The sequence below is a fragment of the Cavia porcellus genome, unplaced genomic scaffold, assembly GCF_034190915.1.
Source record: "Cavia porcellus strain 051 isolate PalLab524CR breed Dunkin Hartley unplaced genomic scaffold, mCavPor4.1 scaffold_28, whole genome shotgun sequence".
NCBI lineage: Eukaryota > Metazoa > Chordata > Mammalia > Rodentia > Caviidae > Cavia > Cavia porcellus.
The window spans coordinates 37,578,682-37,590,684 of record NW_026947511.1 but is presented as its reverse complement, the minus strand read 5'-3'; the positions used below and the strand labels follow the sequence as shown (position 1 = coordinate 37,590,684).

The following is a 12,003-nucleotide window of genomic DNA, read 5'->3' as shown; positions in this document are numbered from 1 at the left end:
CTGTTTTCAAAGGTTCTGCAGAGAAGAAGAAACCACACCGGGCGGCATCCTGACAATCTACCACATCTTGCCCAGCCACTCCACACACAGCTTCTCACCCCTGCAAGGATCTGTCAGCTCCAAAGCCAGGCTCAGATAGGAAAACCTTCCTGGGAGCCTCAAGCATCACTGAGAATGGCACACACACTATTGCATTGCCTAACTCCAAGGAGCACGGTGCCAGGCGCTTCCAGGTCAGAACTCTACCCACGCTCTGCTACAAAAGGCGGCTGTAGGAAAGTCCTGGGGCAGGGCACAGGCCAGTGGAGGATTCCTGTTGTTCTTGTGGTGTTTGGCAAATACAAACACTGGGTAAGACCAGGGTATTTATGCATGATCTAGTTCTTTTTCCTACACAATGGAGGGGTTCGACAGCTGCTCCTGCCATAATAACAGTACCCTGCCTCCAGCTGTGCTAACAGCGGCTTTGACTGCAGGGACCATGCTGGCTGGGCTCTCATTCTTTCCAATGGACAGTCTGCACCTAAAGGTCCAGGCTGAGTCTGCTCCAAAGGGGCATGGGATACACTCCCAAGCCTCCGAGATGACCTCCGAGTCACAGAAGAGAAGTGCCCACATATGCCAAGAAGTTGCTGGTGCCCTGGTCTCACCGCCCAAGGCCTCTAGGATGTCAGTGCTGCCTGGAAACACACAGCTGTGTATGCCAGGAGCCCCCTGATTCATCATGACCCCAAATGGCCTGATGGTGCATCTGACCGTTTCCCGTTACCAAAACAAAACTTTACTTGTACGGATCACACTTTACATGCTTGATAAAAGGCTGGCACAACAAGCCCAAATCCCAGGTACAACACACCATGACCCTTCCTAAGGCCCTCACCTCTTATCTGAAGGTGTAGTCAGGTGCAGAGGAGAGGCATTGGGTCTCTCAACCAACCCAAGGACAGAGCATGCACAGACAACCCTCCAAAGCCAGCCTCGAGCCTACTGCCTGCTTCTGTTCAGGAAGGACATACACGGTGAAAGGGACAGTGGACAAACTGTCCCAACACATATAGCACTCACAGTACCTCCCACATCCACCCCATGGACCCATCCCTATCTGGCCCCAGGGTTCCTCAAAGTTCATATACATCTTATTATATGGCATCCTTCCCCTGCTGATCTGGTTTGCTTATGCAGCTTTATAGTAGAGGTTTATTTGTTTTGTCCTGAATAAAATTCAAACACGAGCCTTTCAGGAGAAGCAATTCTGACTGTAGTGACTCATGGCTAGGTCAGAAATCCTTCCCTGGGGGTATGAGTTCAAGGCTGGTGTTATTCTGACCTAGAAAATGCTCCCCACCCTCACCTCTGACTTCCAAACTAACACCCAAGGCCCACCAGGTGTTTTAAGGACTTCGCATACCACTCAGTCTGGTGCTGATGACCACGGATTCTCCCAGAATCAGGGAACTCACAGTTTTCCTGGCAGCTCCTGCAGAGCAGACCAACTGCACCTGTCCGGTGAGATCCGAACCCCATGTCACCTCTGGGCTACTAATGCCTGGGACAAGACCTCACTCAGCTGATGTGTCAGGCTGTTTTCCTCTGACCAAGGACTGTAGGGAGTTAGATGAATGGAGTTTTGAGATCCTCCTAGGTTTGTAAACTGGTAGAATTACAGTCGACAGAAAGAAGAAAATCTTCTGGATATGGTATCAGCTCTAATTTCAACTTCGACTTGAACTCACCACCAACTGCTTACATGGCTCAGGAATTCAGCCCTCGGCAAGCCACCCCTCACCTGTCTAGATACCAGGTCAAGTGCCTACATAAGGGAAGGGTCAGAAAGCAGCCTCAAGGGAGAGGCCCAGTCTCAGTGACAGGGACAAAAACTAATACTTGGTGCTTTCTGAGCAAACACAGCTGGACAGGCTATCATAGCAGAGGGTTCTGTGTCTAGAAACCTTAACCTCTGTAAAGCAGGACTCTCTAAAACTTCCAGTACAATGTCCTTATCAATTGTGGCTCTTTTCTGTCCCAACTGTCACCTTTATATGTGTTTGGTCATGGCCAACTCTTGGAGGATGAGGGGCTACCCCTGCCTGTATGGTCACACTGGACGAGCCCTTTGCAGGCTGTCCTCAAAATGGCACAAATGGTCTCATTTCGCTGTCTCCAGAATTCTGGCCTACAACGCAGGACTTGTCACTCTGTATTTCACTTTTCTAACATCACACAGATGTCTGAACTCAGCAAGAACAAAAATGTAAGCAGCAAGGACACTTCCACCCGAACACACATAGAAATCCTCATTTGGGTCAACAAACCATTCAACCATCATTCCCTGTCGCCCTTCTCTGATGTCACATGAGGCAATCACCCTAGTTACGAGCAGTCAGTGTGGCACAGGGGTAAGGGGGACTATGAGATGGCAAGTTCTCAACCAACACCATCGCCCCCCAACTGGCCATGTGACCCAGGAAGAACCAAAGGTCCTGCCCTCCTGTTTTCTCACCTGCAAAATGGAGACAAGGGAGCTTCATAATGACACACTGTGCAACACACAGGGGCTGCTCTAACTAAACATACTCACTTGATTGCTCCAGGTACCACATTAGATGTTACACTGGGTGTATCTATTATTTTCAAAACCTAATAGAAAGCTGCCTTTCTTGCAATTAGCCTATCATATCAAAAAAAGTATCATGAAAATGATGGTAATTACAAAGACTAGCACAGCAATAAGGGGAACTATCTGAAGGAAGATGGGTACTTGAATAGTATCCCTATAATAATATAAGAAATTGGGCAATTAGTGGTTTTGTGCCAGGCAAGTGCTCTAGCACTGAGCTACATGCTTAGCTCTATTATTTTTTTTTTAATCTAATGGCAATGTTTGGGTTCAATCACTACCTATGTATGCTCCCCAAACTCCCAGCTCTGTTCTGAGCATCCTCCCTTTCGCTCAACTCCAGTGCCTGAGGTTGTTCATGTTGAAATGGCTGAGGAAACCCCAGATAAACACTGTTTAGCGTGCCATCTTGGAACCACCGTTTTACACTTTGCCCTGAGGACTGGGCAGGCAGAGCGGAGGTGGGAAAGACAGGTCTATTCTTGCTGGGTGCGGTGGCACATGTATGTAATTCCAGCAGTTGGGAGGCTGAAGCAGGAGGGCTGGGGTAAGTTAGAGGTCAGCTTGGGCTACATAGTGAATTCAAGCCCAACCTGAGTTACATTTCAAGACCCTGTCTCAAAAACAAAACTCAAACAAAAAATACACAACAACAACAAAAAAGACAAGGCAATTCTTCCCAAGCTGGCTGAGGGCTAAGTAGTTCCCAATCATCTATTCAATTTTCCTTATAATTAGCAGAAGAATAGGAACCCTGTTGTCACTCTCAGATTGCCTATAATTTCATTATATATTTCTTTTCTTTTCATGTCAGATTTTCAACTGCAACTTCAGTGCAAAAATTTTCTTTTCTAACATCACAAACTGAGTATGAAGATTTAAGAAAAGGAGCTGGATGCTTTATCTGTTACTTACAAACCCACCCTTTGATTACATAGAAAGCATCCCTTAAACTCCTATGTCAGGTTAAAAGATAAAACATACAGTACAGCCGGGTAAGAGGGCGCACATCTGTAATCCTAGCACTGGGGAGACTGAGGCAAAAGGACTGTCACGAGTTCAAGGCCAGTTTGGACTACATGGTGAGTTCAAAGCCAGCCTGGGCTACCCAGCAAGACACACACAGAGAATACCACAGGTTGGGAGCTCTCATGCTTGGGGGTTCAGGGAGATTATACTCAGGGTACTGAGGCAGCTGGAAAACGCCTGAGTCAGAGTAGGGGCCCGAGGACAGACCCCTCCTGTGGCCCCAGGTTGCAGTCCCCAGCTCCTGCTCCCATGCACCCTTTTGCTTCCAGGATACAAACCAGGGCTTGGTCATCACTATAAAGGGCAGGAAGCTCTCTCCCAGGGACCCTGGGGCCGCCCTCATTTTCAGTACTACCAACAGCAAACTTTCCCAGCGCCCCCTGCCCCTCGGGACACACACCCTGTTGTCCAGGACTGATTGTCTGTAGGGTGACTCTGGGGCCCTGGTAACTGCGGCGCCGGATCGCGGGTCTCAGGAGCCGGCGCGGCGCACCCCACCCCCCTCCACCGCGGGGACACAGCGCTCTCCTTGTTTGCGCGCTTCAGCGACAACCTCCGAGCTCCTGCAGGGTCCCGGGCAGGCGCCGTGGCCAGCAGTACCTCTAGGGTAGGGTCGAATTTTTCTCCATCTAATTCACCCTTCGCCCCAACACAGGGGAAAGGAGATGTGAATGTGGGAAGAGGGGAGCCGTGGCCGGGGTGGTGGAGCCGCGCGGGGCCCTGTGCGCACAGCCTCCGAGGCCGCAGCGCGCGGTCCCAGCACCCGGAGGCCGGGAACCGGGGACTCGGTCGGGTTCCCTTCATGTTCTCCAGTGTACCCCCAACCCCCGCCTTGGAGATTCTTCTTCCACGTTCAGGTACCGTAGGACTGCGCCCGAGGCCGGGAAGACTACGGCGGGTCCCCGCGTCTCTGCGTCCCCAATGCAGTGGCCCCGCGTGACGCCGCAGCCGCACCGAGACCAGCCCGGGAGGGGAGTCTGGGAGAAAGAAGGCCGAGGCAGGAAAGCCCCAGACCGGCCGGGTCCGGCACTGGGCCGCCCTCCCGCCTCTCTCGTGGACAGCAGGGTCGCCTAGAGCAGAGATCAGGACCCCGCGTGCGCTGCCCCTACCAGGGTCTCCGACCGCGTCCTCCACCCCGGTCCGCATGTCCATCCCCGGCTGCGGTCGGGACCCCACTTCTATCCTCGTCCCCAGTCCCCACCCTGTTCCCCGCCTCCACCCCGCTCCCAGCCCCGCAGCCCCGAGCCTCACCAGCAGCAGGCGGCGCGCGGCCATCGCGGCTGCGGCCCGGCCGAGCACGCGGCTCTACCTGCGGCCCCCCATGGGCCGGGGCCGGGGCCGGGGACGGGACGCGGGCTTAGCTCCGGCCCCGCGAGGGCGCCGCCCGGCCCGCGCCCTGCAGCAGCGCCGCGCGCGCAGGGACCCGGGGCGCTCGGCGGGGCGCGCGGACCCCGCTGCCCATCGCGGCGCTACCGGCTGCTCGGCCGGGACCACGCGGGGGGCGGGGGCTTTGTGACATCACCGGGCGGGGCGGGGCGGAACCGGCTTTGTGATGTCACCGGGGAGGGGCGCGAGGGCGGGGCGCCACCCCGTGGGCGCGCGGGGAACTGCAGGGCGGGTCCGGTGTCCCCCGGGACCTCTGCGGGCTCTGGGGCCGGATCTGTGCTTGTGACACTGACACGCGCGACCGCGAGAACAGAGTCCCGCTCACCGCCTCTCCAAGAGCACGCGTGGACGCCGAGTCTGAACCCAACCAGAGCACCCAGCAGGTTCCTTACACCCTGGTGGCTTCTGGTTGACCTCGCCATGAAAGAGTCAGACCCCGTTGAGATCTGGACGCTTTCTATGGTTTCTTTGATTTCAAAATAAGCATAATTTTTCATTTACTGCCTCTAGACTCAAAAGCAGTGTCCCTGAGGGAATCTGCTAAGACTAAGATGACAATTATTAGTTAGCATTTTATCCTTTGGTTTTTGTGTACTTCCGAAGAAGCTAAGGGCTAATTAATATGAGGGTTAATTTCATCTATTCTTGCAAAAATCTGTTAATAAGAATAAGCATTGGCTGGCTGCATGAGGGTAGTTACCTCTGTAGAGAGTATGATTATTCCTCCACACACCTCAGGTGCCATACTGTTTCTTCCTCTGTATGTTAGAATCAGGCATAGAAAGAGAGTAACGATACTGAGTAGCAAAACAATGACCAAAAGAGACTTAGTAAAAGTTACATAGATGTTCTCTCTTGTCTAATTATCTGCATTCACCTTTCTTTTTCTTGGGATAACACGAGATGACCCTCTCCTCACCTGATGAGAAGAAGCACTCTGATGACACTGGTCCTGTGACACAGTGTCCATCGCAGTTGACCTTTTGGTGACAGTGGAGAGGGTGCAGGGGCCACTGAGGCATGGTGTTGCCTGCCAAGTTCAATACACTGAAACCACAAATGAGGGAGGACCACTGTACACATTCCCATAAAGAAATTGCTTTGTCCACACTCAGGAGAGAGTTTGTCAAATGACCTGCAAAGGAACAACACAAAGTGAATGGGAGAAAGTGTGACCATGCAAGGAGCAGGAGCAGTTTGGAGCCAGGCTAAAGGGAAGAGCATGCAATCTGTCTACAAAACAGCAAGATTTTCCTTTCCATACAATGTGAATACCAGGTGGCTGGCCCTGCCAAAGACTGAAATCTTGAGCTGGACTGGTGGCGCATGCTTGTAATGCCAGCACTGTAGAAGCTGAGGCAGGAAGATCACCACAAATTCAAGGCCAGCCTGAACTACATAGGAAGACCCTGTGTCTACAAAAAGATAGAAGGAGAAAGAGAGAGTGAGAGAAAGAGCCAATCTTGCCTTTAGAGTCACCTTGCTGGATGTGCTGGCCCATTCCTGTATTCCCAGCACTCACAAGGCTAAGGCAGGGGGATCTCCATGAGTTCGAGGCCAGCCTAGACTATGTAGTGAGACTTTGTCTCAAAAATAAACAAGCAAATAAAAACCTTTACATTCCCCCTCTCAGGAAAAGGTAAAATGGTTAAAGTAGATGCAAAGGTCCTGGGTTTAGTCCCCAGCACCAGAAAACACGTGGTGCAGCTATGTCCAGGTGTGGACCGTAGACACTGTCTTTGCCCCCAGGGTCACACACACCTGTTTTCAGCTGATCCAGAAGCTGCCCAGGGCAGAAGCACATGCCTCCCAGCCTCCAGTGCTGCTGGTCACTGTGCTGTGGGCAAACTTCTGTCCAGGAAGAACTGTCCCGTGTCACTTCTGGGAAGCCGCTCCCTCCTCAATAGAGTGTCACCAACACCTGCTAATCATGTCTCCATGGAGTCTAACGTTCTTCTGTCCCTATCAGTTGTGTCCTCTGCCACTCCGTAGCTTCCTTCAACTCTAGTCTAGACTTCTGGCCTAGAAGATTACACAAACCTCATGGCTGATTTCCTGCCTCCAGTCTTGCCTGGACCTCCTGGTTCTACAATAAATCTTTTGTCTGTATGTTAAGCAAACTGAATTTTTCAGAACCCGAATCTAAGCATATTCCCTTGTCCAAAGCTCAGCAAAGCCACCTCATTATTTCCAATCAAAATTCGAAGTCCTAATAAAGCCACTCATTTCTGATCATTGTTTATGATTCAGCCTCCCCTCTGCTCCAGGACTATGTAATTATGTACAAATAAGGTACAGTGAACTCCCCTCTCCTCTTCTACCCCCACCGCCTTTCAGTCCCACAGATTCTTGCCCCAGATCCAATGCACTGAACTCATCACATACTGTGTTTTTTAACCAACTCATCCCTTCCATATCTGCAAGCCTTTGTTGGGAGTTCTGTCCTTCCTCCTCTTGTTGAATTCTTATGAATCAAACCTTTAAGAGCAAACTCAAGTGCACTTTTATCTGTAAAGCTTTTCCCAGTGTCCTCGTGTCACCTTATGGGGGAGGGGGGACAGTTACTGCTTTCTCTCCTTTTTCTCCACATGGCTTAGTGACGGCTTGCAAGACGTATACTATAGTTAGTTGACCTCTGTGTGTCATTGGCCAGGCTGTGTGCCCTTTGCAGGCAAAGCCCATGTCTTAATCATCTTCCTGTGTCCTCACTCAGCAAATATTTGTTGAATGAAGCAATCTGGGAAAGTTCAACAAGCAGCTTAACAGTTAACCCGTCTGATGTGTCTTTCATTCTCTGAGCCTGAATTCAAGCATCTTGAGTGATGCTTTACAAACAATAGCAGGTTGAAGCTTGAATATTACTAATGTGTAATGTTCCTGGTATGGATTAAATAATTTATCCACAGCTCTGTTCCTAAAGAAACTTGCTTCTTCCTAAAAGAATCTGCTATTTCTTGGCTTGAGAAGGAGCATCAGCCAGACAGCAACAGACTGCCAGGTAAGGGGCCTGGGCAGTTTGATCAGGTCTCCATGGTGATCACAAAGGCAGCCCTCAGGATAAGATCAAGCAGGAATAGAATTGCAAAGCAAGGATTGTGCCAGAAGCTTCCTTCTTGCTTCCTTAGTAAGGAAGGGGCAACTTGAAAAATTAGATGGCAAGTCCCTAGCAGAAGGTCTGACACCCCAGCCTCAGTGTCCCACACAGTGAGGTGAACACATGATCCCCTTCCCGAGGGAGCCACAGACCGCAGGAGCCCCTGGAATTACCCATGGCACGCATGCCTAGCTTTCATGCCTGTATTTCTTCATTTTACCCTTTCTCCATTAATAGGAGAAAATGGACTTTCTCCTTCACTCTTTCCTGCCCTTGATAAAAGGCAAAAGGTTTAGCAGTGAGGCCAAGAGCAGGTGTGGGAGCCTCCCGGTACTGGATCCTTTTATTAACTGGGTAGGTTGGAGCAGGTATCTTAATCTTTTTGAGTTCCTTCCCTTAATAGGCAATTAAAAGCCAGCTCCCAGCGGTGACACAGAATACATGACACCCAGTTGTAAGACTCTCGGGGCAGGGCTTACACCTTAGGATACAGAGACTAAATCAGCCTGCCTTCTGGAATCCCTTTCAGGAAGGTGACCTTTTATAAACTACTGTGATTTGAGAAAAAACCCAGAGCCGGTATGTTGCAAATTTCTTCAAACACTTATGAATTTAGGAAAAGTTGCTTCATCCGAAATGATGCAGTCTGGGTGCTGAGAGATGTGACAGCCAGGAGTTCCTGGACTCCGATGTTAACCATCTGTATGGCTTGGACAAATGGACGAGTCCCTGCCCTTCTGTCTCTTGGTATTTTAAGCTTCCTCATCATGTACAAAATGATGCATGTGGGGGGCTGGGGATTTAGCTCAGTGGCATAAGCGCCTGCCTTGCAAGCAGGCAGTCGTGAGTTCGATCCCTGGTACCGGTAAAAACGAAAAAGACAAAAAAAAAAAAAAAAAAGATGCATGTGGACTCAGTTATCTTTTGTTATTCTTTCTGCCCCTGAGACCCTAGGCTGCTAGTTGGCTTGTATGGGATGTTTTTCTCTGGTTAGGAAGGAAGGAAGATGAGAAAGAAGGTGGGAGAAGCAATGGATGGGTAAAAGCAGACACTGGAAAGTGCTTAAGACCATGACATTGCTTACCTGAGGGAGATCCCACAGGTCACTGGGTTCTCTGCTTCTCTCAGGGCTCTCTCTGGTCCTCTTTGTCTCTCCCTCCCCGTTGCCATGGGAACAGGCATGGCTCTGGGCTGCATACCGGCGGTGAGGTGTGCTTCCGGAACTTTCTAGAAGTTTATGTCAGAACCAGGTCGATTGGGTGACATCTTTGACAGTGAGCTGCACAGAGGGTAATTTGGCATGAAAGAGGCCCACACTATACACATCTGGGGGGAAATGCGACAGATCGCCTACCATGAACCCAGCTTCCTCCCTGGGAATGCGTCATCCTCCATGGCCCCAGGCTGCCCCCTTACCTTACGGTGTCTCATTTCTTCAGTGTCTTTCCAATTCTGCCTCATTCTCTGTTTCAACTTTTCTACCGAAACACACACCTACTCCTGGTATTCTTCCTTTCCCTCTCTCCCTGCCTTTCCCTTCTGTAAATGCACTTTTCTTCAGTTTCTACACTATTCTGTTTTTATCTCACCTCTGCCCCTGTCCCTTCTTTAGGATTCATTTTCATTTCAGTAGGTTTTCTTGAGGCCTCTTCCTTAGTGGAGATATGGTCTGCCATCACGGAACTGACTGACTCTCTCTCTCTCTCTCTCTCTCTCTCTCTCTCTCTCTCTCTCTCTCTTTCTGTCTCTGTCTCTCTCTCCTTCTCACATCCCTGACTTCTACTTTGATGCTGAGACCTATATTTAATAAAGCCTCTTGAGTTTTTCCACATCTCTGCATTTCTTTCTACCAATAATGCGGTCAAAGCTTTTCACTGTTTGGCTGAGCTGGATTCTTGGCTTCATAGCTAAGCTACTACCTCAAGCCCCTCTCCTCTAATAGGCTTAGAAAGCCAGGCCAAATAAGCTTTCTAACTTGCAACTTTAATTGCTACCTGCCTCTGTTTAAGGGCCCTCAGTGACTTCCCAGCGACTGAAAAATCATACATAAAGGAAGCTCTGTGTACTATGCCCCCGACCTTCTCCTCCTCTTCTTCCTCTTCCTCCTCTTCCTCCTCTTTCTCTTCCTCCTCCTCTTTCTTCTCCTCCTCCTCCTGTTCCTTCTGGTTCACCACTCTCAACCCAGAGAATTGGAAATTCTCATTGCTCCTAGACAAGGAGAACGTCTTCCTGCAGGGTGACTCTGCTTGCTGCATTTTCTGTGCATGGAATCTCACACAGTAGAATGGTTCATCAATGCTCATCTCAATGTTTCGCTTTTCTTACTTAGTTCTATTCAATTCTAGGTGGTGTGGCCATCCAATAGAGACTACATGTAAGTTTCCTTCAGGCCTTGGCTGTGATGTGAGTAATATGCTCACATTTTTGGTTTGTTTATTTTGAGACAGTCTCACTTTCAAGGTGGGCCTTGAACTCGCAGAAATCCTCCTGCCTCAGCCTCCCGAGTGCTGGGATGATAGGTCTGCACCACCATGCTGGACCAGATACGTTCACAGTTTGACACTGTGATGAATGCCTAACCTAGAGCCTGGCACAGGTTATCCAATACAGATTTGGTGACTGACTCAGAAGTGTTGAATAAGATGTAGAGAGAGTATAACCAGCATGAGGGAAGTAAACAAAGGCTTGCGTCAACCGACAGCCCTGTGGGTGGCCTGCAGAGGGGATTGGGAAGAGAGAGGCCCTGCAGTGCTGGGGTTAAGGGCATGAGTTCAGAACGCAGGTGCATCTCAGCGTGAGCATCCGTCTAGCTTGCGCGAGGCCCTGGCCGTGTGTGTGGGGGTCATGAGAGGTGAAAATAATCAAAGTATGCCGTGTGTAGCTCCCAAATCCATTAAGCCATACAACCAATAAAGAAGAGGGTGGGACCCACTAGACAAGAAGCCTAACTCTAACTCTGCCTGCCAGAGGGCACCTGGATGCACAGCCTGCTCTCCCTGAATCTCCCCTTCACCTCCATGCAATCCATTCTCCTGCTTTCCCCGCCCACCTCCCAGGAAGCGGAGTCTGTGCTGATAAGACCTCACAGAAAACCTTCCTATCCGCGGAGGAAAGGGTCATTTTATTCTGCAGAGCCTTTCAGCTCCCTTTGTCTTGACACCATGGTCCTTGCCTTTATGAAAGTTTGCAAAGTGAGCAGTAGTTTTCTCCTTTCACCATCTCCAAATGAAAGAACTTGGCTCCATTTATCAAGAGAACTAGGAGAGGTTTGGGTGCTCTAATTATTAGTGGTATTAATTGCATTATGTATCGAGCACTTACCATCCAGAGAAGCGAGTTCTGTCTGCAACCTCATCTGACCCACACAACAAACTTCAGCACTACACATTATCAGCGCTGTATTCCCATCTTTCAGATGGATCAACTGAGGCTACAAGAGGCTTCTGTGCTTTTCCTGTGTCCACACATCTAGCCAGAGGTGAAGGGAGGATTTAAACCCAAGTCCTGTGGCTTCTCAGCTCTACTACCCAACCACACATAGGGTACTGCCTCACACCAATGAGCTGTGGGCTGCTGGGTGCAGGAGAAACCCTCTGGGTAAAGGGGTGCTCCACCTGGCCGAAGCTCCACTTCTGAAGGGCTGCATATCGGGGCTACAGTTAAAGCCTCTGACAAATGGACAGAGAAACTATCATATTAGCAACGAAAAAAAAGTGGATCCAGAATCATTTAAGCAAGGAGAGTTTAAGCAATGTAATTGCCAGCTCTCCAGTTTAACACCCCACATGCTCACCCAGCCTCCCCCTTCAAGAATCTTGAGCTGTTTTGGATGACTGGTTCTTTGGCACACTGTGCTGATCATCTGGTCTGAGAAGAA

The 12,003-nt window shown here is 50.1% G+C and overlaps 1 protein-coding gene and 1 long non-coding RNA gene across 3 annotated transcripts in view; both read right to left on the bottom strand.

Moving 5' to 3' along the window:
* Window positions 1–5,118, bottom strand: part of Tnfrsf21 (TNF receptor superfamily member 21) — a 54,121-nt gene extending 49,003 nt beyond the window's left edge. The window contains exon 1 of one of the 2 annotated variants that reach the window (XM_063238771.1): window positions 4,898–5,118. In XM_063238771.1, coding sequence (XP_063094841.1) covers window positions 4,898–4,921 — 24 coding nt within the window. In that variant the 5' untranslated portion in view covers window positions 4,922–5,118. The remainder of the gene's footprint in view (window positions 1–4,897) is intronic. The other variant, XM_003473619.5, reaches the window with a different exon arrangement.
* A 745-nt stretch (window positions 5,119–5,863) lies between these two features.
* LOC134473673 (uncharacterized) lies at window positions 5,864–10,430 on the bottom strand. The gene is made up of 3 exons (XR_010044045.1): window positions 9,543–10,430; window positions 9,211–9,405; window positions 5,864–6,167 (listed from the first exon to the last, which is right to left on the bottom strand). It is a non-coding gene; the product is annotated as an uncharacterized LOC134473673 (long non-coding RNA).
* Between the last annotated feature and the right edge of the window lie 1,573 nt (window positions 10,431–12,003).